We start from the raw sequence: 27051 nt of genomic DNA, 5'->3' as shown, positions 1-27051 counted from the left end.
TGTGGTCAAGACTTAAGAGAGCCTGATCAAAGTCAAGTAGCACTAAAATATTGAAGGATCATAAAGGAAATATTGACTTAGGTATCTTATTACACATATGGGTGAACTACATTGTATGGATCTTAGGCAGATGTAACATCTGTATCACTAGTCTATACAATATGGGAACCTATGAAGCTCATAATTGGTGCGAGTTCCCTGAAGCCAAGACCAGATGTTCAAGAAAGAGCTTCACTTCTACTTTATACTTCTTTTTCCTGTTTCGCTGGTCAGACGAATCTATTACCAATCTGCAGAGCTGCCTGAGGAGAATTTTATTAAATTGATCACCATGGTGACCGCAGCACACGGAGGTTAGAGTTAATTATTGATCCCTCATCCGGAGAGCGTCATTCCGCTCACCTTAAAGGAGCCAGCAAAAGAGCAGGCCCTGTTATACAGTAGAACCTCCATCCAGGTGAACTGACCCGTGCAGTATTACTTAAATGTGTGTTGTCAATAACAGAGATGTACTGTGAATCAAGTGTGCGATGGAAACAAAATATAATTTCCACGAAATGACTTCTATCCACCTGGGGTAAAGCTGCTGTTTTGAGATGAGAAACAACTCCCATCAGTCACACTATACACCAAAGGAATGCTGCCGCATAAGGTCGAGGGGATTTCCAATGAGAATTCTCCATAGTAATTTGCCCACCAAAAATGACATTTGTTGTTTGGCCTTTATGTTGACTGAGGGCCTCGTACGATACAGTTACAAGGTCTCTCTCAATCCCGCTTGCCCAGGATCACCCAAGGACTGACTCAAACAAGCTGCCCCCCAGCTGCGAAGAACATAATTGCTTTTTTTCAACAGAAGGGCTTTAACCTCCAAACGCTCGGCGGATCCGAATGTCCTTCCGGGTAAACACAAAGTCATCTGTGCCCATATCCCTCACGGCGAGAGGAGCCAATGGCTTAAGGCGTTATCTGCCCTCTCGGTCACATAACACTCTGTGTTCCTCTAGCTTGGAAAGCAGGTTTTATGTACTCGGTTGTTGAAGCAGTGGATTTGTTTTCTGTTGCATGCATACAGATATGTGCATCCTTGTGTGTGTGTGTGTGTTGTTATGTCTAGACACGTGTCATTGCGGTCACCCTTCATGTCTCCACTGAGTGTCAGTTGAGTGATGAACTTCGGCAGGGAGGTGGCCCGACAGACCAGTTGTTACACATATGTGATAGAGGATGAGGATCCAGCCCTGGCGAGACTAAATGTATTCGAGGTGAGGCTGTCACCAAATTGTATGAATTTCTTCATTTTCTCCAGAAGAAACCATTTTTAGTTGTGGGTTCTCTCCTCTACAAGCATTTATAATATGAGGAGTGTTTATGTAACACCCCATCAGTAATGCCAACCCTGTGTAACCTCAAAGAAAGTCATCGTAAAGAGCTGAATAGAGACCGAATGACAACTCAACTTTTGTGACACAATGTATGTTGCTGTACTCAAACTTACCAGAAAATTGAACAACTACACATATCATATTTGAATTACTGTAGCAGTAACAATATACTGACCGCTGTTAATGCCTTTCAGCATCAATAACAAGAATTCTCGCTATCATGTAATCTGTGGTGAAATCAGACAGACTAATGGAAAAGTGGATTACAGGCTCTTCTCTTGTCATCACACTCCTATTGTATTACATCCTACATCACTGTGTAGCTGGCTGAGAAGGGTGACCTGGCTCTCCTGGAGAACCTGGTGAGGAAGTGCCCAGAGGTCCTAAGTGAGAAAGATGAATGTGGGGCTAGTCCCCTTCATCACGCCGCAGCAGGGGACTGCGTCGACCTCATCCAATTCATCACCACTGCCATAGACTCACAGGGTAAGCCTGCCTCCATCATCTATCATAAGTTGCTCTTCATCAAGGGTGAAATATGTTTGTTTTTAAAGTATATAAAGCAGTATGTTTGATAATTACATTACAAAGTACTGTGTCTAAGTTGACTGTATCTACATGCAGCCTTATGTCTTTGCATGTGTGTGTGTGTGTGTGTGTGGGGGGGGTATATTTGCATGTGCTCTCCCAGACCTGAACAGCTGTGATGAGCAGGGCAATGTGCCGCTACACTGGGCAGTGGAGAAAAACATGGCAGGGAGCTGCCGGGCTCTTCTGGACCTGGGGGCCGACTCCAACATCCTCAACACGGCCCTCCAGTCGCCTCTGCACCTGGCTGTCTGCCTCGGACACAACGACCTGGTGGAGGTGAGAAGGCCTGGCTGAAGATATTTGACTTGGGGATTTTGTGCGTAACAATAAACCCAGAGCAAAAGTAATAAAGATATTATATAAGATCAAAACAAAGAAAACACATAATAGAATATGAAGAAATATTAGAATATGGAGAAAAAAATGAATCTTTTATTAAAGTGTATGTTTTTAAAGAATACAGTTGTGCAGAAATGTGTCTAAAATATGATTCACCACCCCTTCACGCTCAAATTAATTGTCATATAGTCCCTAATGGAGTCGACTGAATTACTCATGTAAACTAAGCTTTAGTTGCTCTGATAGACCCAGTATGCCAACAGGAAGTACATTTGTTTCATCATCAAGACTTAATAACAGCAACAGCATGTTCACCCTGCTGCTGTCTGGCAAGCCATACATATCCGCTGCTGTACCTCCAGACTACAGAGCAGCTTCTTTCCTCAGGCTACAAGACTCCTCAACTCCACCTTATCCTCTACACTCCAACAAAAAATGTTTATCTTTTTTTACGTAAAGGGACTACAACCACATTTTGTTGTGCAACCCTGTGTCTTACAATGACAATAAAAAACCTTGATAATAAAAATATGGGAGGCTTAAAAAAAGGATAGTAGACAATCATGACATCACATCTTTTAAAGCTCAAGAATGTGTTACTTAAAGCAACGCTGGACTCTAAAGTCAACGGTTTATGTATTTTGACAAAACCTGACTTAACCGTCTACTTGGAAAGACATTGTCCCGTCATCCCCATCTGGCTGCTGTCGACAAACTGACACAGTTGCGGTATTTTGGAGGATAAACGATGCAGGCTTATAGAGAGTTGAGGACAGAAACAGGGTGGAGCTCAATCTTAAATGTTTACCTCTGCCCCTGCAGCTGCTGCTATCCTACAGTGCTACAGATTGCAATCTTGAGGGAGACCTTGGGAACACCCCATTGATTCTCGCCTGCTCCCTCAATAACTTTGAGGCTCTCACCATATTGGTATGTACAAGAGTGATGCATTCAGACTCATGTCTTCCTGCACGACCCATTAAAGAATAACTTTCCATTCGCACAGAACAGATTATGTAGCTGTCCTTTATGCTGACTGCCAGCCCTCTGCAGCTTTGCCTCTGATGAACAATTGTCTCTTGTTTGTCTTCCTCTCCATCCGTTCTCCTATCTGTCAAAGTTAAAGCATGGCAGAGCGCGGCTCTGCAAACAGAACAAGCTCGGCCATTTCCCTATGCACGCGGCTGCCTTCGCAGGTGCAAAGAAAGCCATGGAAGTGATCCTGAAGGCTGGTATGACAAAACGATTGATCAATCATCAAAAATGTAAAAGATGCTGACTTTTTTACAAGGCCAAACACCACATTAAACTGAGCGATAAGAAGAGAGTTCACCTCAGCCCCTGGAGACATTGAGAAGAATGAGCTACTTTGTACACAGGCCAGATGCCACAGTGTGTTTATTCGCAGTGGGAGGTCTGTTTGGCAAATCTTATGTTGTTGGAGAAAGATTTAGTTAGAGCACAAAATATTTACGACATTTCTGTGATTGCTCAGCAAGGGAATTAATGGATATTCACATTCTTGTGCTGTTTGGGAATTTACACTCACGGCACAACATGAATAGAAACAATTACTTTCAACTTCCTTCCAGTAAAAATGACGAAGAACCTAAAGTTTAAAGTCAAAGACGGAAGGTATGAAATAGAGGCAGTGTAATTGAAATTCCCTTGAAAGCTTGTCAGTGATAAAAACAAATAAGCTTATACCAACAAGCATTAACTAAGAAACCTTCATCGTGAGGCTTTTATGTATTCAGTGCATCATTCACAATAAAGCAGTTGATACAATTCTCTTCTGGCAGGAGAGAAGCTCGGCCACCAAGCTGAATCTCACATCAACTATTTAGACAAGTCCAAGAGCAGTCCCCTCCATCTGGCTGTACGTGGTGGGAATATCGAGACTATCCGTTTCTGCATTGCTGCTGGGGCCAAAGTTGACCAGCAACAGGTAGGGACATCAACAAAAAAAAAAAAAACGTGTAAATCTCTACGCTGCATAAATCTGTGGTTTTCATTAACCTTTCTGTTCCATTCATTTGCTTATCACCACTGTTTTCTTTTTACAACTCTGCATAGCATGGTCATAAACATGTCAAAACCTGCAGATCACAAATATTGCTTTCCATCTGACCGTTGCAAGCTTTGTCAGACTTTCATTGTGTTGTAATCCTGATCTCATTTGGCTACACCTGTGAAGCATTTCCCTGGCGAAGGATCGCCGCACTGTCAGATCATGTCAGTCGTAACATGCCCATCTGGGAGTGATCGTGATATCTGGCTCCGGGGTAGTGGCCAGAGCTACAGCAGGAATAGGGAGTACAGTAATAGCTTCGGTTGGCTAAATTGATACAAATTACCTCCACTTACATTGTGGGATCTGAGTGGATCACTGACCTCCTCTTGCCAGTCCTGGTTATCTCATTAAAGGCTTGTGTTACAGCCACCAGTGTTCAGCCAGTAAGTCTGGGAGATAATTTCCTCATGTAAAACTGAGGAAATGTACATGTATGTGTGTGAGTAAGTACACGCATGCATGCTAATTCCTGTATGTGTTTCTGTATCTTCTGCTCTGTCTAACTTCGTATGTCACGGTGTCTCTCTATAGAGCGAACATAATTCCGTTTGCTGAGCTGATGAATATTCATTATATTTATATTCATATTTCATCGTTCATAATGAAACCGTGTTTGATACTATGTGCAGAATGACAGGTCCACGCCGCTTCATTTGGCCTGCACCCAGGGGGCTACTGATGTAGTCAAACTGATGTTGTGCTCCTTTAACCAAGTGGACGATGTCATCAACCTAACTGATGGGGCGGGTCAGACTCCTCTACACAGGTGGGCTTACACTCGTTGGCCTTTTGAACATTTTACTTTATATTAATTATGTTGGTGATTTTCTTTAGCTGGTCTTTAGTGTTGAGCTTTGACCTTTCCATCAGGACCTCTTTAACCCTAGCCCTATTTTTAGGCCTCTGCTCGAAAATTGCATAGCCATACTAAATAGACTGTAAATCTGTAATTACAAGGCCTATTTTAATAATGTTGATGGTAGTTGGTGGTAATGGTGGTAATTTGGGACAATAACAATAATATGAATCCAACATTGATTTTTATCTAAAAAGCTATTTGTGTTGGCGCAGACAGCCGCGTAGCAGAGTCAAATCCGATACAAGGACAAGGGGAGCATACTGAGTATACTGTATAAATGTCACCCGAATACCAGGTATTAGTTTTTAAAGTTCTTCATCTAAGTGAGCCATTACAGTCCAACAATATGGTTGTTATATCATGCTCTGACAAGGCAGAATTAGATTGAGATTGTCTTTGTTTCACATCTGGCAGTATTGTTAAAACCGTGACTCCCAAATCCATGTGATGTGTGGCTGGTTTACAACAACTGTGTTTACTTTTCCAGGGCTACAATATTTGACCACACAGAGCTGGCTGAGTACCTAATTTCTTTGGTAAATAAGGCACACACAAACACACACGAGAACACACCCAACAGCTGTTACGCACAGGACACTCCCAACATCAATATCAGGGACTGCGTTATTAATCTCCTGCCATAAAGACAGCACAACTACATTTTGTTTCCACCTGTGCCGAGGGCTGTCTTCATTGCTCCTTAGATTCCATTTAGTGATTGGGTCATTCTGCCATTATACTAAATTTGCAATTTCAAACACACCTCTTGACTTAGTAAATGTTAAAGGTGCTATCTATTGCTTTTAGACCGTCTGTCACCATCTGCTGCTCTTCATAGACCGTTTTAAAAGAACTGTGTTGCCATGAAAAAGGGGTCCAAGTTTATCTCCTGTCAACTCGTTCTGTAAGCAAACACTGGCTACAACAGGAAATAAAAGTTATCCACACTAAGCGTGTTTACTTTTCAAATCTTGAAATGGTCAGCAGAGATTGACGCCACTTGGCACCGAACTCCAGCTAATTGCTTTGAGATGGTGGCTTGTTTGGTTTTAATATGTTGGAAAGACTAACAAATCAAGCGATGACAGCGATAACGCTTAGTCTCTTTGATGAAGGTTCTTTATTTTATTTTATTTTTTATTGTTGTTGATTTAAAAGTTATATCATATTTTAATTTCTTTTGAAAATACAATGTTGCTTCTCGCCTCATCCCCTGTCTGGTCTGAGATTAAACTTGTATAATTTATGTCCCTAACCAGGATGTATTGATATTCGTTTTTATGCTCAAGTAATTTTAGAGTTCGGTAAACCGTAGTGGCTGTTCCTATGCCTATCAAGCTTTGATCAGCTCTAGCTAGCAAACTAATAAAGCTAATGTTAGCCGCTTGTGTCGCCTGAATGCCCTGTCTCTGCATGACTTTTTAGTGTTTCCAACAAACTTGAACTCATTTTGAAATGAGAATCTTGGGATTTCTTGACGAAATCTGTAACTCAACTGATAACGCCAGCTTATGATACGCTCCTTTGCTTCGGTAGTAGCACTATGGGGGTAAGATGGTAGGTCTAACTTACTTTAGGGCAGACAAACACAGTTTAATCAATTCTTAACAGTTTTGCTCTTGTATTTGTCCCATGCTGAGTTTAAAACTCTTCAAAATCAATATCTAAAATGTATCGAATGTCCATTCCATTTAACTACCCATAAACATGCGCATGTGCCAAACTACACATCTCATGTTACACATCTTATCTGAGATTATGAGAAATTTATGAGAGCTTTATTTGTTAAGTAAAATAGCGCCCTCCTCCTGGTTTGCACAGTAAAACGATGCACAAGCATGCAAACCCCACTCTGGTTGAACAAACACGGGAAATGCAGTGTATCATTTAATATAGATGCTGCTTATTTTCCCATGGCCTCATTTGTTACGAGAGTTAAATCTCATTTGTAATTGCAGCAATGTGTGTTAAATTGAATGTGGTAATTAATGAGGGAATTATAAGGTTTTAGTACATTCTCTTCTTAGGGTGCAGACCCTAACAGCATGGATTGTAAAGGGAACTCTCCCTTGCTGCTGGCTACGAGCTGTGGAGCGTGGAGAACTGTGGCTCTGCTACTGTCAAACGGTGAGCTACTCTACTGTACTTCACCACCAGCGGTATTCATATAATTCGTGAAATGCCTGATGATGCAGGCGCACTCACATGCATATGTTCATGTCTTTTAGGGGCAAATGTCAACGTGAAAGACATATGCGGTTGTAACTTCCTTCACCTGGCCATTCTCCAGCCCAAGGGTCTGAGAAACCTCCCACAAGACGTACTGCAGGTCAGTTAATGAAGCCTGTTTGTGACTCATCAAATGCACGGCATGCTGCTTCGACAAAGATGTCATTAAGACTGGAATTTGATTACTATATAATGCCCTTAATCGATTTGCCTTGAGCCTGCATTCAAGGCCGGCTGATGAAGTTCATTATACTCTCACTAAGCCACATAATCCTTTAAAACATTGTAAGCTTTACCTAAAGCTATAATGATGCTTTCAAAATGAGCCTCAGAGGATGGCTGATATATTTACACTTGATAGTTGTTTACAGAAGGTGTATGAATGGGATCTTTCTGCATCTGTGTTCGAATATTATCACACTTAATTATTATTCATATGATTTCAGTATACGTGTGTGTATGTGTGACCCTTTACGAAGCATGACTGCCGCAGCATACTAAAGTATTCTGTGTCAATGCTTTGTCTAATACACATATTGTTATACATATATATATTATAATGTATGAATGTATAAATGTGTTTATAATGTGTCTAACTTTAGCTTGGCAGTGTGAAGGCGCTGCTGAGCTGTGAGGATAATGAGGGCTGCACCCCTCTCCACTACGCTTGCAGACTGGGCATCCATGACTCAGTGAAGAACATGCTGGGCCTCTCGGGGCAGGTCGGCCTCGCTTGCAAGTCGAAGGACAAGAAGTCCGTCCTGCACTTTGCTGCTCAGTGAGTTCGATTGGTCCCCGTGGGCATGACTTCCCATACCATTAAACTAAACAATACTGATTTGACCTGATTTTCACTCAAAGTTGTTCCAAGTTTGCAAATTTGCTCAAATAAGTGCCAGAAATGTCACTGCAGCTGACATTGACCAGTGTGGGATGGATGTGGTGCACTATGTTCCTTTTATATTGTGTCTATGATGTTGAGTTAAAGCTACAGCATTCAATTTGCAGAAAAACTGCGCACTCTGCAATTCTTTTCGACACAACAAATAGCTTTATTATTAGGAAGGAAAGGTAGCTGGACATCTTCGTTGTCTTAAACATTCCAGTAGTTCCTCTGTACCAAGTCTTATGTATTAATCAATGACACCACAACAGTATGAAACATTAATCAAACATGGATCTTAAGAGGACTTTGACTTACGATCTTCCTCAGGCCAAGGCTTTTATCTCTGTAATTGAACAACAGTAGTCGGATGAAAAATGAACAATGGGCCTACATTTAAAACTGTCTCCTCCCTGCTCAGTCGTTTTAATCTTGTTAGCAATGTATGTGCTCAAAAGCCTTCCGATTATTAATTGCATAGTTAATACTCAGTGACCATAAAGGAGCTGTCACAAGAATAGATTTCAATTAGAGAGGCACGTATGAAGAAATGTACTATGTAACTAATAGTGTGAAATGAGTGGACGTTCCACATTATTTTTATAGATTTTTCTATCATGTGCACCTATTTCATTAGAGCTATTGAGGACAAATAAAGGCCATGCTATGATATCATACTTTACCTCTTATCGACACCTCATTCGCTTTCCGTAACGGCCCCACTGCACCGACACTGCTGACCTTCTTAAAAGGTTCGGAGACAAAGAGAGATCATCGCAATATGTCACTTCTATTTATGCCCTCTTGCTATTTGCAGCATCCCTTAGTCATTAACACTTACCGACTCACTTTTACCTATAATTTAACTACGGGTTCATGCCCTGTGACAGCCATCTTAAGTGTCTTTGAGCATTATAGTCACGCTCGCCAAGATGAACTGTGCTGTAACTGCCCCGGACCTCTGGCTTTGCTGCGCTGTGGGCCTTGCACAAAAAGCATTTTTTATTTCAGAGATCAACAGATCTCTACTGCTTCTCCTCATCCTTCTTTTCTTCTAAGGTACGGGCGCATCCATACATGTCAGCGATTACTGGAGACAATCACAGACTCTCGTCTGCTAAATGAAGGTGACGAGCGAGGCCTGACACCGCTCCATTTGGCTTCAAAGGAGGGGCACACCAAGGTGGTACAGTTTCTGCTGCGCAAAGGAGCTCTCTTTCACAGGTACACTCATGTGCTTGTAGAGGAAAACATGCACAAACATAAAAAAAAGTACATATACTGTACATGCAAAAGCACATTGCACTATCATTTTGGAGGTCAAAAGTCCAGCAACACTTGTAGTACCAAGAGCAAGATTTTGTTGCTGGTACTTTGACCTCTTCAGACTTTGTATCTACTCCACAGTCCTTAGAAATAGGTGAAGCAGTGCCAGAAATCACTACTCTGCTTCTTGTTTACAGTGATTACAAGGGCTGGACCTGTCTGCACCATGCTGCATCTGCAGGATACACACACACGATGGACATTCTCCTGTCAGCCAATCTCAAGTTACTGGATAAAATAGATGAGGATGGGGTATGAATTACTATAATTTCAAAAGGTTTATCATTGTCCAAATCCAATGATTATCTAAATATCTAACTATCGTAAATAGTTAGATATTTGACACTGCAGTCAGACATCAGTGTTCAATTATAAATGCAGAGTACTCTCTCCTGTTATGTATTTATGTACCAGAACACTGCAATCCACATCGCAGGAAGAGAGGGACATGTGGCTGCAGTCAGGCTCCTGCTGTCTCACGGAGCAGAGCTCACCTTAAACAACAATGACATTTCGTTCCTCCATGAAGCTCTGCAAAATGGGAGAACAGATGTGGTCAATGCTGTAGTTGACAGTGACAGGTATGTTATGAATACAAAAAAGCTCTTAAAAAAATGTAAAAGGCTCAGCTTAAAAGAATTAAAAGGTGTATTTATGTGCTTCCTTTGTCATTCAACTCTGGGTGTATAGTGTGGATTTCTGTTTGCAACAACTACCACTTGGTAACACCAAAGTCCATCATTTTTCTAAACAGGTTGTAGTGACTTTGATGTGACTTCTTCTGCCATTTTTCTAACAAAGTGTCAATCAATGCTCGTGAATCACGCGCTGATCGATTAGGAATCAAGATTCTGTTACGCTATTGCCTTTTTTCTCACCTCACATGTTTTCAGAAACATATTTTAGTGAAGGCAACTGCAGGTGTGGGCGGTGGCTGGTTTTGACTCAACTGATTTCAACAAGGAGGCCGAGTCACAAACATTGTCATTTTACAGCAAAGCAGTTTAGAAAAAAAAAAAAAAGCTTTCTGATTAATTTGTGTTTTTCCACTTCCAGATCAGATGAGGCTTTGTGCCTGTTCAAACCTGGCTCTTCCCATGGAAGTCCCATACGAGACATGATTGAGTTTCTGCCTGAGACCACCAAGGTTTGCCACTGGCAAAGAAAAGAAAAAAATCCTCATAACTTGTCTCTTTCTGCAGTTTGTATTGGTTCTAGTTGAGCATTTTTGTAAGAACGTGTAAAACTGTGTGTCACTGTGTTTTTCTACTTTATTCAATAGCACCTATTGGACCGCTGTGTGAAGGAATCTGATGATGATCACAACAGTCCTTACTATCATGTAACAAACCTAGAAAATACACAATAAAAAACACCACAACAGTCTATGATGTATGAAGATATGCTAGGCAAAACAAATTAATCAATTCTTTATATGTTTTAGATTGAATACAATTTCAGGTGGCTCCAAGCTCCCATTGCTACAATGAAGTATAACAAGGACGACAGCATTCAGCCACTAGCTGCACTCAACGTAAGCAACTTTTATTTTTTCTCATAAATAATTTTGGTACAATAGAATGCAAATAATCTACTCCCCCAGGACTGATAAGAAGTAAAGTTCAATTGTAGTCACGCATCGCCCTTTAATGAGGCTCTGTATTCACAGGCTCACATTTTGCACGTAGAGGCTCATACTAGGGTCAGCTAGCTCATCCGTAAGGGACAGTGGTGTCAGGTTTTCTCAGATTTTCATTTCACTGGCTAAAGGGCACAAAGGTAAGAGAGAGGCATAAGGGTGGCAGGATGATATAAGTCCAGGTGGGTCCAGGTGGGAATAGACTGAGGTCAGGTTGCTGCTCTCCTCCTCTTAACGCTACCATAAGTTGGGTATACATGTATGGACAAGCTTCTAAATGTGGTTCTTAGTAGTCAAGACATCTTATCTTGCATTGCTAGACTGTATTTTATATTGGCTGTTAGCAGTTGATGTATCAGGGGACGGCTCTAAAGAGGCAAAAGCTGTAAGCAATGAACCTACCTCAAGCTCCAAAGTGCTTAGCGGGATGTCAATTCATTTTTGATATTGTTATGGGTTTCGCCGATGGACCTAAACGCACACACAGACTCAAGAGTAGAAGATTATTGAAAAGATGTAAGCTGAGGGCGGCGAACAATGGCTGGGGAGACTGGAGCGAGGCAAATGAGTGTGAGGTAATGGTGTGGCTTGCTGGTGGAAAAGCTGTTTAAAAGCAGGCAAAAAGGTTGGCAGTCAGGTTGGCAGGTAGACTGAAGAAGATGGTCCTGGAGCAGAAGAGAACAAGGTTAGCCAGGGATTTACACGAGGAGGCAAATCACAAGGAAGCCTAGATTATCAAGGAAAGGCCTGAGGCGTTTACTACTGTAGCTGACTGAACGATCTTGAGATGGATGAGGAACCAGGTTAGATGAACTGCAGTGTGATGAGCTCGATTGAAGGCAGGTGTTTGTAATCAGTAGGTAACGGTTTGGGAGCATTGCATTGTTGGATTTATTACCAAACCACGAACAATCTCATATATCTCCAAATGTTAGACACACTTTCTATCAGCTGACGTCATCCTACATCCTGCCTGTGACTCAATACGATTCACATACCTTTAAATCGTTTATGCTGTAGCCGTCAGGCTGTTCTTCCCCGCTTGTAAAAAATGTGCCATTAACGGCAAGCTGTTACTCTTTCTGCAGGCGATGGTGCAGTACAACCGCATTGAACTCCTCAACCACCCTGTCTGCAAAAAGTACCTAGCAATGAAGTGGTGCGTATGTTGCAACTTTACAGACCACATCAAAAAGAATCTTCTGAATGCACCAAATACAAATGCATTATTCACCTTGAATGTTATTCTTCCAGTGTTAAAACCGTCTTTGTTTTAATCCACAGGTCTGCATATGGGAGCCTGGCTCATGTGATTAACATGTTCATGTACATGTTAGGCCTGCTGCCCCTCACTCACCTGATAGTGACTCTGAGGCCCAGTATGAACATCACTGACACGGGCGAGCACCGTATCGTCATGGTGGAAGTATCTTTTTTTGAGGTACTATTGACAATTGATAATCATAACATTAAAGAAGTTGAAGCTCTGTCTTTGCATAATGTGTAATTTATGTTCCAAATGCATCAACCTTTGCCACGATGATTCAATCTTTCTAGATAAAGTAAATCTCAATATCCTTCATTTCACAGCAAAGTATGCTCTTGTCCTCCTCTATGGTAATGGTATTGGTCATCAGCATCTACTCCGTGATGAAGGAATTGGTGCAGATATCACAACAGGTAATGTTAATAAGCAAGTCTCGTTACCTCACATGAAATGTGCGCTCATAAATCTGTTCAGCACCAGGTCTGTGTGGACACATTAGCAATCAGGTGTGATGGATGAGCGGCGTCACTGAATCACCGCTGTCAGGATGTCACCTCCACACTTTACTATCGTCATTTCGATCATAACTACCAGAAACACTTCCACATCACATCAGATGTTTTGGAATATAAAATGTTTGTTTGCGTGATCGTTTGAAGAGACCAACATAGATGCATTTTTGTCCTTTTTAGTTGGGAGGACAGGTGGTCTTTAGGGGGAAGTAGCAGGTCAACAATACATGTCACATAGAAGTGGCGTACACCATCGGAAAGCTGGGAAGCTAAAGATTCATTTGATGCAGCTCAGCAGTGTGTGTCAACTCATTCTAGTCACAAATCTGCAATAACATTGTGCTGTGGTTAGGCGCCTATTCAAATTTGGAAAGTCTAGAAAGGGCTTAGAACATTATGATGGAAGTATAATAGGGTCGTTCCCATGCTGAGGCTGGGAATAATCCAGATGTTACAAAAGGTCATTTTATACAATGACGTCAAGCGGCTACTATGGGGACTAACATCATCACTCATTAATACAATCAGGCTTATTAAATCTACAAGAGGCTCAGCTTTCCAGTCATACCCAATTTATGCAATTTGTTTAGTGACTGCATAGGGAACCGCTACAGCCTCTTGAAGACAGTATTGTCCCACAGGTCTCACAAGGTTAAAGGCCCAGTGTGTAAGATTTAATGACATCTAGTGGTGATTTACAGATTGCAACCAACTAAATACCCCTCTGCTTACCCCTCCCTTTGCAAACGGGTTGGAGAACTACGGTTGCCTTCAGATAGGGATAGTTATCTTTAGGATTTTAGTACATCTAGTGGCTACTCTTGTCAATACTCTGCTCTTCTACATGACTAAATAATTGCTTTTAAAAACATATATATATATCATTTCAAAAAAATAAAAATTCAAAACAGGATTAGAATTGATATTTAAATGAGCAACAACAGTAACAAAAACAAAGTCACTATATAAAATCATTAATGTCTCACTGGAAACAAATGTTATTAAAATGTTATTAAAATAAATAACATTTCTGAGTGAAGTTTACGTGTTGATGCTTGTTGCAAATATACATGTATTGATCAAATATTGGCTTTTTACTCGCAAATATTTGATTGCACGTACAGTGACACACGTAGTTGCTGTCAACTCGAGTATTCTTTACTGGTTCGCTTCAGCACAGCGGCCTCTCTGCTCCCTCTTCGTGTGTGTTTGTGTCTATGTGTAATCATGACATGTTTTCAAAAATCTGCAAGGTAGTTGGTCTGTCTAATTAGTTGTGTTTTTTGGTGATTTTTCTTTTCTTGTCACTAAAAGCGCTGGAATTACTTCAAGGATTACTCCAACCAGATTGACTGGATTTCTACAATCCTCTGTCTTTGGTTCATAATTCCCACCATCCTCAATGTAGATGGTTCTTTACACTGGCAAGCAGGGTCCATCGCAGTTTTAAACTCCTGGGTTGGATTTCTTCTTTATCTCCAGAGGTACTGTTCACTCTGACTCCATAGCGCCACTTTAACATAATGTCTTTTTTTATGATATGCGGAGGCCACTAACTCTTATTATCTCCTGTTTCTCTAGGTTTGAGGGCATTGGCATCTATGTTGTGATGTTTTGGGAGATCATGAGGACCCTGGGCCGTATTGTGATGCTGTTCTTGTTCCTGGTGTTAGCATTTAGTTTGACGTTCCATGCTCTGATGCTAAACCAGGTAGGAGAAGAAAGCAATAATCAACATTTCTGAAGACTAAAAGTTTCTTTTTCTGTTACTTCTTTTTACCCCAGCTCTGCTTCATGCTTTGAACCTGAGTGCAAGTGATTGGTTAACTCTTATAACAATTAATACAGAAGGCTTTATCGTCTTGAAGTGCACTATGCAAAGCTAAGCTAACTGGCTGCTGGCCTTCATATTCACGGTACAGACATGAGAATGGTATCAATCTTGCAAATAAACATATTTCCCAAAATGGCCACAAAATCATTCTTTGTGTATCATGAACATTAAAAAGCACATATTAAGAATAATTAGGACAGTAGATGACAAAGTGTCTTGGCCTGGACCAAAGAGTTTGAGAGACTGACCAAAGGTCTAAATAGACAACTGATAACACCATCTTCAGGCCTCACTGTAATGGGTTAAACACATTTGTTCGACACGTTTTGTCCCCAGCACATCACTCTGTAATGTACTGCTTGTGTGTGACATGCTCTTGATATTATGTGCTGCATTTTACTCGACTCTGTGTATGATCGCTTACAATCCTTCCCACTGACGTTGAACAGAAGGGAGACATTTTATAGAAAAATAAATCAATATCCAGCTAATGCATGTTTTATAATGAATTATTTTACACCTCTTTTTAAAAAAGGCTCTGCAGCATTTAACTGTGATAGATAAAGCTGGTATTCTTCTTTTTTTTTTTTTATTTTATTTTTTTTTTTACCTTTAGAAAGAGTTTGACACCGTGCCGCTCTCTGTGATGCAAACGTTTGTGATGATGGTCGGGGAGCTGAACTACCAAAGTAACTTCCTGGACGCTTATCTGAAGAATGAACTTCCTTTCGGCTTCTTGACTTACTTCGTTTTTGTGCAGTTTGTTATGCTTATGCCAATACTGCTGGTGAACCTGATGGTAAGTATGCTCTGACAGCCCGTTGTGACCATGTTCATTGACTCCTTACAGACATCCACCTCTCACAGAAAACTGATAGTACTTTTAAATTGCGTAACAAATGATATGGTTCTTATTGGTTTTTGGTTATGTTGTAGATCGGTCTAGCTGTTGGAGACATTGCTGAAGTACAAAGAAATGCAGCCCTGAAAAGAATCGGCATGCAGGTAAATATTGAAATAGCTGATCTGTTCCTCGAATTATTTTTATTTCTTTTATGTATGTTGCATTTTCAAAACATCAAAGTTATCTTTTATCCTGTTTGTTTGCGCTTGCTTAGTCTGCCATGACTTGATGGACAAATAACTACACACAAGCACAGTATATGATGTTGTGGTACTTTGTCCTTGAGGCCTTTTTAGAAGTAAACTTTTTAACATAGACACGTAAAATAAGATACATTTATAGATATATGTATATCTGTATATATGAAGTGGACGTAATCACTGTGACGTCAGCTGGTTTGTGAGTAACAAAACCCGGATATAGCTTTATAATTTCTTCTATTTCAACACCATCACAGCCTGTATAGGGAAGGCAACATTATTTTGAAAAGTGGCTATTTTGACAGATGTACTTAAGAGTATAAGTAATGCTATTTGTTTAGCCTAAGAATGTATAACCTTTAGATCGAACAGAGCTAGTCAATGAGACTTTTTTCTTCAAAATTGCACTTCTGGCTAAAAAGATCTGAATTTCTGACCCCAGATTGAGCTGCACACCACTCTGGAAGACAAGCTGCCTTATTGGTTCATGAAGCGAGTTGACAAACCCTTCCTTATCATCTACCCTAATCGCCGCTGCTCCAGGGTATGCTCAATACTTGCCCAAATCAGATACTGTGATACAACATATTGATTGGTCTTTGTAACTAATGTCAGATTCCTTTCTTCAACTTTTACACCTGTTAACAGAACTATATTAAGCAGTTACTCACAGGTGAAGAGGAGAAAATTGATGTCTGGAATCAACTGCAGGTCAAATCAAAGAGCTGCAGTGTGATAGAGAATGAGCTCAGGAAGCAGAAATGCAGGTAAAGCACTCAAGGTTGCTAATAAGAATCACATGAGAGATTTCTATTCCCTGGAATCATAAACTGTATTCACCACTGAGACGATGGAAATTGAATGCATACATTAAAACTACCAATAAGAATGCAACAATTATGTTAGATTCATAGGGTATGTCAAACAACTTTTGATTGATGAGCGACCCCTAGTGGTTACATATAAATAAAGACAGTTACCAGGTCACAGAAAGATGTAATTTACTGTATAACTTTCTACAATAAGCACAAGGAGCCACTCAACAGTATTGCCTGATTATTCATCCATTCAAGTTTAAATGAAGACTGTCTCTAAGCCACATCTCTGATGTATTTGGCCCTCAGGACGAAGGAGATGTCAAGCATGATGGAGAAGCAACACAACCTCCTGAAGCTCATCATCCAGAAGATGGAGATCACCTCAGAGGCCGACGAGTACGATGGCCCCGTTAACGTCAGGGGCAACATGTGGCCGAGCTTGAGCCAGGCTAAGCCAAGAAGACATGGCACGTCTCGGTGGGTCCCTCTGATAAAGGCCATCGAGTCCAAAAAAAGCTGAAGAGTATGGGACAATTAAAACGTCTTATCATAGCAACAACTATAACCCTTTACGAAGTTATTTATCACATTTTAAAAGTATAGGTATAAAGGGTATAATTATGTGACTACTTAACTACTGTAACAGTTAAGAACGAAGTACTTTAATGTTGAGTTGCCTTAAACTATTGTGTGATTTGACACTGAATAGTTTTGGTATAGTATTGCTGTAGATGTTATTATTGTAGTCTGAAACAGTAAGTTTCCCTCGTGACCCACTGATGAACAAATGTATTAAGTCCTTCTGTGGTGTGTTTACAGTGCTGCCATATTTCTATTATGCACAAAGTGTGGCTGTTTTTGAGAATGCTGTAATGTGGCTTTATGTGCAAGGAACGTTATTAAACGGAGCTAAGTAAAAGTTCTTACTTTAAAAGTAAAATTAATGAAATTATCAATTATCATTTTTGAGACAGAAATTAAAGCTGCAATAAGGAGCAGAAGGATTTATATTCGTAAAATTGTTTCCTTAGTGCAGGAAAGTTCCTGGCAGGGCATGTTTTATTAATGTAAACAATAATCGAAAAAAAACGTCACAATGGTTTATGGATCATTGCCTCTGATTTGTGCACTGCCTTCTTGTCACACACACACACACACACACACACACACACACACACACACACACACACACACACACACACACACCAGCTTTAGGCCTGGCTTTAGTGGCGATCATGGGAATCATAGCAGGTTGGGAGAGAAACAGAGGGAGGCCTCTGACATCATGAGCTTGCACCTGTCCCTCTGCTCCTCCAGCTCAGGGCCCCGATAGAGGCCACAACCCTGAGAGTCTTTGCTGATGGACAAATGTTAGTTCCCCTTTCAAGTAAAGTTTTAAGTAATATTTATTACTGTTAGCTCTGAATTTCATTATTCCCAGGGCAAACACAATAACCATGTAACCATCAATTATACTGATGTTTGGGACAAGGTTTTCTGCTTCTACTTGAGCAACTACATCTACAGAGTGACAATGATAAAAATTGATTTATCTCAACCTGCTCCACCCCGATAGTGAACGAAGCAGCAGCTTGAGATATGTGTCAGATAGCCAACAACTTTTTGAGTTATATATTTAAAAAAAAGATGACAGCTTATAAATGAGAAGTAAACCCAACAGCAGATTCCCTTAGCTCGCACTTTCAAGTTTGTCATTCGGGCAGTTCACCTCGCTGTCGGACGCAGTGACAGAAGGATGAGATGGCAGCTTGCCTGAAACTCTGACCGTCTCAGCAGCACAAGAGGAACTTAGTATCTCAGTCTCTTGACACAACCAAGGACAAGCTAAGTTTCCCTCCAAGGCCCAGCTGATGTCAGGTCTTCTTGTGAAAACCTTTATGGAATTGCGGGATTGTGGGACGCACGGGAATGTGTCCTAGGATTAGGAAGCATTCTTGGTCTGTGCATTCTTGGTCTGTGAAAGAGGGAAATTTGAGCAGTGGAACACCGCAGAACACTTTAAAATCACTTTGGCTTTGCATTTTGACACTTAAAAATGTAGATAGAACATCCTTACAAACAAGTGTAACATGTTTTGAAAAGACTGAATGTAGTTAATAATGGGAGATTGGAGCCAGCATGATGGAAGTATTTGTTCCACACTTGGAACAGTACAGCATTCAGTACAGTAGTTTTCTCTCTCTAGTGATCCTGGCATGGCCAAAATCCAGCATGCATCTCAGCTGCAGTTAGGTAATTATTGGCATAGTCTTGCTATTGTCAAAAAATATCTAAATTTCACACATATTATGATGAGTAATAGTTTACATTGACCTGGGATTTTCTGGGAATATTTAAGAGAGTAAAGGGGGGCTCCTGTAAATCCTGTATGGACACAGAACTTTCCATTCATTTAGAGAAATCCTGCTCCCACATCTCCTATCATCTTCATCTTTACTCCAAAAAATGGACTTGCATTTTTTTTGAACATAATGTATAATGTTTTCCCTTCATGCAGTATCTTTGTGAAAACATTTTGCAATCTTGTCGCTTCAGAGGCCCAAAGCAATCTCAGTCTTCTCTTTCCCCCACTGTTAGCGCTGATCTTAATCCACACGGTCCGATCTCTATAGATGGATGCTCTTGCTCTCAGAAATGTTTGGGGGACATAAAAAAAGGCAGAAATGGCTAAGTAAAAAATGTTTGGGACACCATGAAGATGGTGCCTCCTCGCCTCTGCCACACCCACGTCATGCCAACGCTCCAGATGTCATGGGAACCGATAACAGCTGGTGCTGGTGCACGCAGGCTGCGTGTGAAAGGTTGCCCCAGCTGCAGAAACCCAATCCCTCTGTGAAACCAGCAAAGGATTAGACACTTTTGATAAGGTCCTCAAGACATTTCTATTACCAAAACACATCTGTGGGACCGACACAAGTTGGGGAACATTTAACTATATTTGTGCATTTCCAAATGTTGCAAAGGGTTGTGTGTATTATTATCAGGGGACGTTGTGTCTTCCTGTATTAAAAGGTATTGGATGGATTATCTCTGTGTGGTGAAATTAATCCTCAAACATCCTCAGAGTCACTTTGCCATGTCATTCCATCTCCCATTTACCAATAATAAGCAATTCATTTACAGGGTTTGATGTTGTTATCAGGCTGCAGATGAGCTACTTGTGTCTTTATACATGAGGAGACAGAGTTGTGGTCTAACTGAGGTCATGGTGGCTTGGAGGAAAAGGGGAGGAGAAATGTTCAGAAAAAACTGTAGAGATGCCAAGTCCAGGACACTTAAATTAGAGGGGTAGCTAAGCAAGGAGCCATGTTTCAGTTTTAGAGAGATCTGCAAGTTTCAGACTTGACCTCAAGCAGTTGGTATTGTAGCATTGTCAAGTCAGGACAGGGTGACAGAATGGGAATTTATGTAGTCATTTTTTAAATTTGACTTCCAACCTCGTGTTGTTTAAAAAAAATCTCATCAAGCTGACATTTTCAGTCAGTGCTGTCCCTAAAGTGCCACTCGTGTCACAGCTGGAGCGGCAATGTCCACCGGCTCCGCTGCAAGTGATGCCGAGGACTATGAGACATGCCACAGAAGGACTGACACCTCGCTGGAGAGGAGCGCGCGGAAGATTCCCTGCTATAATCCCAGCCGGTATTCAGATGAGGAGTTCGAAGACGACGGCGCGGAGGGGAGAACCAAGCGCGAGCGCAAACTCTCCAGGGCGCAGCAGAAGGATGCGCGGCAGTCGCAGAGAAACGCGGCCAACGCCAGGGAGAGGTCGCGCATGAGGGTGCTGAGCAAAGGGTTCTCCCGACTGAAAACCACCCTGCCCTGGGTACCAGCGGACACCAAACTGTCCAAACTGGACACGCTTCGACTCGCCTCGAGCTACATCTCTCACCTGAGACAGCTCCTGCAGGACGACCGATTCGAGAACAGCTTTGTGCACCCTGTCAACCTGGTATGGAGCTGTTGAGATGTTTAAAAGTGAACTATCTCATTGTGCATGACTTTAAAAAAGATGTAAAACGACTGTGTTAGTGTTTGAATTTCACAGAGAGCACCAATGTGTTGGATGTGTTTCTTTACTGCTATAAACCTGTTGTCTTTTGCTTTGATAGACCTGGCCATTCATGATGACAGGCCGATCTGAGGACAGCGGCATCTCACCCACTGTGAGACTATGTGGAGCAACAGCATAGGACTTCCTCCTTCAAACACCAGCTCTGGTTCTTACAGAGCCCGCAGACAATTTGAAACCATCCTGTCCATCTTTGGAGAGCTGTCAGTGGCTCAATGTCCCCCCTGGATGTCCTAAGCAATGGCTTTGAACTGAAATCCAACTCAAGCTTTAGTACACTGAGGACTTGTATTTCAGCGTGTCAGAGCAATAAAGACTACAAGTTCTTTTCAGATATGTAGTTTCTTGTGTGCATGACAATTAGTGTTATTGACTTAGAGTGCAACATCACCTCACAACTCAAAATGCTGTGTGTTATTTTGACCTGAATTGCAAAAGTTGTGCATTCTTCTATATTCTACAGTATTTATTGCATTTGTGATATGATTGTCCTTTTATATATTTGTATTTCAGATAAAAAATAAATACTTGTAATGGCTCTCTTCTGTCCTTGTGTTACATTCAATCAAACATCATACTTAGTCCCTCAGAGATTTCGTTTTTTTATTTCCTCTATTGAAACAGAGCCCAGGTTGTCACGTGACTTAAAGTGCACGGTAAGCAAATCCATGAATCTTGATGGTTTAAATAAAAAGTCTGCAGCAGATGGATCTAGTGGTGGCTGCAGCACACTCATAAACTGTGAGTAAAAAAAGTCTGATATACAGTATATATATTTATTTGTCATTTATGCATGCAACCAAACGTGCATGTTGGAAAGGTTTTGATATATTTTTTAAAAACTGTGCGGTTTGGTTCCATTGTGCTATAACCAACTAATAACAGACTTACATAAACTCAAATAATCACAAAACAGTGAAGGTGATACTGAATTTCATTTTGCTGATTTTTACACATCTTTTATAAAAAAAATTCTAGCTGAAAAATACATACCATTATGAGTGTTGAATGTGCAAATCTCTACTTTCTGTAGTTGTTCTGTTTATTCTGATCAGATTTAACTACTGTACATTTGGACCACATCTCTTATCTGCCAGCAGGACTCCAGATATCGTCTCAGTCAAAACAAAAACAAAAACTTCACAAAGCATTGGTCAAAAGTTCAGGGAGAAGCAGAAGTTCACTCACACCCCCTGTAACGCACACATGTACAGCCAAACACACCCACACACACACACACACACACTCACAAACATCCACAATTAGCAGACAGAGAATAATGGACAATGATCTCTTGATCTACGAGTCCTTTCATTCAGTTAAACCCCCAAACGAGGTGAGTACAGATGGATAGAGATCCAGGCTCCCGGGGGTGGTGATGGCACAGACTGACAAAGTGCTTGAGATGAAGAAAGAGACGCAGAGAGTATATAGAGAGAGGAAGAGTTTTCATCAGGTCCGGGCAGAGTCGCAGCTGTTGCCGTGTTGGTGAGTTTCCCAGAACTCTGAACTGCTCTCCTGGGAGAACGCAGCCACTTTGCTGGACCGGGACAGCTAATGAGCTGCCTTCTCACACTCGGTCTGCCTCCGTTCTCGCTCCATCCTCTCCACAATGTGGCACAGACTGCATTGAAAATGAGGTGCCATTAATCAAAACGTGGCATGGCAGCAAAAATGTTGACGTTTTGGGCTGGCTTGCGCTTATAGTCCACTGATCTCACTTCTCTGTGAGTGAAGCTCTTTTATTTCACAAATCAAGCAACAGAAAGCGTGTGCCAGGAAATACTGCCACGCTGGCTGGAGCAACAAAGTCGGCGCTGCTGAGATGGAAACGTGTTGCTGCAGCAGGTTTCGTTGAAGTTCGTGCGGTTTGTAATGTTACAAGAGTGGCATCTAGTGGGGAGGAACGTGAACAGCAAACCCACGGTGCTCCTCACGTTCAGCTGAGCACAAAAAAAACACACTGTGGTGAGTTAACCTCTCCTAATGTTGAACTGCCAAACTTTTCAGAGTGGATATCAAGTGCAGTCCTTTAATGGAGAATTTAAGAGAACAGTTGAAATGTTGTGTTAAGTCACGTGCTGTTTGAGTTACACCTGTCTGTGCACTACTGGTTGTATAAATGCAAATGAGTGTTTATGAAATTGAGCGTGTTAAGCCTAAAAAACACTGTCCTAAAAAGGTATTGCAATTAGTACTTTTATTATAATTTTTTGATATCCAAAGTCTGCAAATTCATTGAAATTACATTGTTTCCAATTGTTTTCGGATGTCTCTGCGAGTCTCATTTTACTTGATGCTTTGCAGCAATTTGATTGTTCTGAAGAATTCCAAGGTACTAATGCTACTAGAATGTTTCCAAATCAAGGAGAGCTACCTAATCAACAAGTGGAATAATCGTACGCCATTGGCAGAAGCTGTAATTGTTTTAAGAAAAAATAGGATTCAGGGTGATAAGTAGTATGAGATGCTACATTTGGAGAAATCAAGGGACATTTTGATATGTCTACTTGTCATAGTAGGAAAAGCACAGGTGTTACTAATAACACTAACGATGGCTCTGCAGAGCCAGCAAGCTGAAGCGGCTACATTCAGCTGTCATTAGTGTTATCACTAACACCTGTGATTTGCCTACTGTGACAAGTCAAAGTGTCTCCTGTGAAAAAAGCAAATGTATTCCTGGAGATTTACTATTTAAATTACGTTGAGTACAAAACTGTCCAAGTTTACAGGACAAGGACAACAGTAAGATTTTGTTTGTAGCTATAGGAAATTACAAACACGTAAAATGAAGTGCGTGAAAACTTGCCTCATTTTGAACTGTTGAAGTGTTGAACTAATGCACTAAAGCAGGTTTCATGAAATTCAAAGGTTGAAATACAAATATGACCTTGCATATGTCTCCTGGAGGACAGGATTACATTGTGGCCTTAAACATACACTACAACATCTCTTTTTGTCCAGCAGAGGTCAGCATGTCTTCACAATGGTCAATTTTCTGGCATTGTATGTTTGGATTTGGAAGGCCTCAGCAGTAAATTCATTTTTCGTGTTTTCTTCCTCCATACATGGTCACCAAAAATCAATTGTTTAATTACCTTTTTAGTTTTTTAAATGCATGTAAATGAGAAGACAACAACAGTACATTTTTCCTTTCCTCATTTTTTCCTTTGCTCACATAAATGTTGTTTTGTTTAATTATCATTATTCTTTTCTCATCTTTTTTTAAACATTTTTAGATATTAAATTCAATCGGGTGGAACACATTGCTTTGAAACAAAATTGCATCGTCAGCCATTAAGGCTCAGCATAATCCAACTTTTTTTTTTCTTTTTTTTTGTACGACTGAAACATTTTTCGTTTGTAGAAGAATTTCCATGAACAGGAAGGAACTGTAGGTCCAAAGCCAACATCAGGGGGGTTCAGTGAGGCTAACTGTAGCCTTCCAGCCTGGATGCTTTGAGCTCTCCAAACCCACTTTCAGCATGTTTGTTATTCAATATCCAGTCACTCAATACCACTAATGAGAAAAGGGATATGTAAATCCTAAACTATTTCAATCACGTTTGCCTAATGTATACACTTCCTTCTGGGAAGATTAGTTCCTCTGCTACGTCCAGGCTTTGTTTAGAAAATACATTCTTTCCAGGTATGAACATTTCGACCCCTGAACCCGAACTGTCATCCTAAAATTGAAGGTAACAGCTGGGCTGTTTGATTTTCTACAAATTGCCATGAATAGAATTATCATGGTAGGATTATAGTGCACATGGATGGTTTTTTCTGATAACCAGCTGTATCCACACTCACTAAGTGTTGCAGAACATCTCCAGGAATCTGCCCATGAATTGAGGAACCACACATTTAATTAAGAAGACTTGGTCTGAAGGACGTGCTGGGAGAGAGGGTTTGTCTTTCTGGAGGTCACCGCATTATGTCATGCTAGCATTATCTCATCATTTTATTTTTTCAAACACAGTCTTCGAATGACTACTGAAACACAAACATTTAAACTTTTTGCTGTTATTGGGCAAGAAACTTTTTTTTCCAATTAATGAAATCAATATTCTCACTGATAAAACATAAATTATGTGATTTGAAAATAAGCCTGGCAACAACAAATCTCACGAAAAGACCAGTCTGTCAACACTTTTTAGACTTCCCAAGCCTGTGTGTGTTAACTCACAAGCCTGTTCCCTCTAGTACTAAAGATTTAAATCTTATTTTTACACTTTCATTTTACTATTATTTCCTAAAATAGCGTTCATTTGTAGGAGACTATTTTCGAGCCACAGATTTGTTGCACTAGTGCATTTCCGGACGCAGCACTAAATAAATTACAGTGCCCATGTTCATCTAATGTAGAAATATGTCACCGTGTGCAACGATGCACGTAACAACAATGGAGGTCCATGGCACAGAGGAATAAGCCAAATCAGGCTTTGGCTACGCAGACAATTCTTGTTAGTTTTGGTCTTTTTATTGGATTTCATGACAATAAGAAAAATATAGAATATCAGCCTTATCGTTAGAGAACACAATTATGTCAATGTAAACCCCCAAGTCAAGTATAAAGATACTCCAACATCAAATGTCATGCTGTTTTGTACAGGATATTGGTAATTTGCTGTTCATACAGGCATCGTGTATGCCCTCTGGTGAGTAAGTGTGACTGAGAGAGAGAGAGAGAGAGACAGAGGCAGGGAGACGGAGATCTGACTTCCTGTTACTCTGCGGAGATGACACACTCTTCTGTTAGATAGGTGATTGGGTTACAGTGCGGGACTGGCAGCCTCCTCTCAGGAGAGAATGGAGGCTCTTTGTGGCTGGATGAGCTGGACACTCTGAAAGCGAAGGTCGAGCCAAAACGGGGAGGAGGGAGGGAGGGGGGGGAGAAGACAAGAAATAGACGTGAGGGAAGATGCATAAATTGGTGAGGAAGGGTAAGGCGGCGCTAGGAGGGGAAGGTTGACAAAACAACAGCCACACTCGAGCCCCTGCGGCCCTCTCTCGGCCTCGTCCTCCACTGTCTCCATGCTGCTTGTTGGCTGAGACGGTCACTGAGCTGCTGGGGCGGTGTCCTGGTTCCAGAGCTGCTGCCAATGGGATCCCAGAAGAAGCAGATATTTGTGTTTGTTCTCAGGTCATGTGGAGCTATTCCAGTCCTGTTTACAAGGGCTGGGCGTTGTCCCCCTGACCTATTATCTTGCCCTCGCCTTTCTGTCTCTCTCACACAAAGAGATTAACACCACCAGGTTCTTCCAATGGGCTTGTTTTACACACTGCATATTTCTCCCGTTGTGTCTGAGTTTCTGGATATGGAAGGCGTGTTGCTCTGAGATATGCTCTTGCAGACATTGCAAACACGGCGACGCTGTACAAATAAAGGTAAAATCATATCATTTGAGAAAGATCTTTTCATTGATGCTCTTGATTTGACAGAGAGGGAACAGTCCAGGTACATTTTTGCTTTCAGCTATTTTATTTAGATGATGAGAACTAATAAATGGCAAATCCTTTTTCAATACGACAATAATGAGGTCAACAGAATTTGTTTTGAGACAAGGTTTTACTCTGAAAACCTCTTACGCTGGCTGAGTAGCGTTCACACAGTCTGAGTTGGCTCTACCGTCGCTCTATAGTTCCCCTCCGGTGGCACATTCTCCCCGAGTTCATCTTCTGACATTACAAAGACGGCCACAACCTGACAATGGAGATAATATTTTCCCTTCACAATGGCTCCCATGTCTCTGCTCTGGGCGAAGGCTCAGTGGCTGTAAGTAGTCTGGGTTTTCCCATCCCTGTCAGAGAGCGGCCCAGCCCAGCGGAGAAATGAGTCCCCAGGTTGCTTAAAGGCCCAACCTGTCAGCGGTCCAGAGGGATTAGCCATTCACAGCCTCCATATTGTTCTCCAGGCCACAATAGGCTGCATGGGGCCCGGCCCTTTGTCATCAACTCTGTTTTGAATTTCTGGTGGGGCAACAAAAGCGTAACACACCTGCAACTATGGATTAGAACTTCTTTCAACCCTCTTTTTTTTTTTTCCTCCTCTCTTCTCCTTTTCTCTTTCTTTTCTGACACATTGCCCGTGGCAGTGTTGG

The 27051-nt window shown here is 41.2% G+C and overlaps 2 protein-coding genes across 2 annotated transcripts; both read left to right on the top strand.

The window, feature by feature from the left end:
• The first annotated feature begins 1169 nt into the window (after nt 1-1169).
• trpa1b (transient receptor potential cation channel, subfamily A, member 1b) lies at nt 1170-17380 on the top strand. The gene is made up of 27 exons (XM_076080519.1): nt 1170-1265; nt 1709-1916; nt 2077-2252; nt 3138-3245; nt 3436-3547; nt 4118-4263; nt 5019-5155; nt 5736-5784; nt 7276-7375; nt 7477-7577; nt 8080-8255; nt 9420-9584; nt 9824-9938; nt 10101-10267; nt 10743-10833; nt 10969-11028; nt 11131-11220; nt 12414-12484; nt 12610-12766; nt 12916-13005; nt 14419-14588; nt 14686-14815; nt 15555-15737; nt 15875-15943; nt 16485-16586; nt 16691-16809; nt 17167-17380. Exons 1-27 carry the CDS (start codon nt 1170-1172, stop codon nt 17378-17380), a joined length of 3402 nt encoding a protein of 1133 aa, XP_075936634.1.
• A 3027-nt stretch (nt 17381-20407) lies between these two features.
• Nucleotides 20408-21071, top strand: msc (musculin (activated B-cell factor-1)). The gene is made up of 2 exons (XM_076080176.1): nt 20408-20830; nt 20991-21071. The coding sequence occupies exons 1-2, from the start codon at nt 20408-20410 to the stop codon at nt 21069-21071; spliced, it is 504 nt and encodes a 167-aa protein (XP_075936291.1).
• The last annotated feature ends 5980 nt before the right edge of the window (nt 21072-27051 follow it).

Source organism: Anarhichas minor, unplaced genomic scaffold (assembly GCF_050575085.1).
Source record: "Anarhichas minor isolate MPS153535 unplaced genomic scaffold, ASM5057508v1 ptg000074l, whole genome shotgun sequence".
Taxonomy (NCBI): Eukaryota; Metazoa; Chordata; class Actinopteri; order Perciformes; family Anarhichadidae; genus Anarhichas; species Anarhichas minor.
Note: the sequence above shows the minus strand (reverse complement) of the source record. Positions and strands in the feature narration are given on the sequence as shown.

Excerpts from the sequence above, each read along its gene's own strand:
- trpa1b (XM_076080519.1), top strand. The coding sequence starts at position 1,170 with ATGAACTTCGGCAGGGAGGTGGCCCGACAGACCAGTTGTTACACATAT. Across the intron at positions 8,256-9,419 it reads GTCCTGCACTTTGCTGCTCA|GTACGGGCGCATCCATACAT; the intron begins GTGAGTTCGATT and ends TTTTCTTCTAAG. Across the intron at positions 9,939-10,100 it reads ATAAAATAGATGAGGATGGG|AACACTGCAATCCACATCGC; the intron begins GTATGAATTACT and ends TTTATGTACCAG.
- msc (XM_076080176.1), top strand. The coding sequence starts at position 20,408 with ATGTCCACCGGCTCCGCTGCAAGTGATGCCGAGGACTATGAGACATGC. Across the intron at positions 20,831-20,990 it reads TTGTGCACCCTGTCAACCTG|ACCTGGCCATTCATGATGAC; the intron begins GTATGGAGCTGT and ends TTGCTTTGATAG.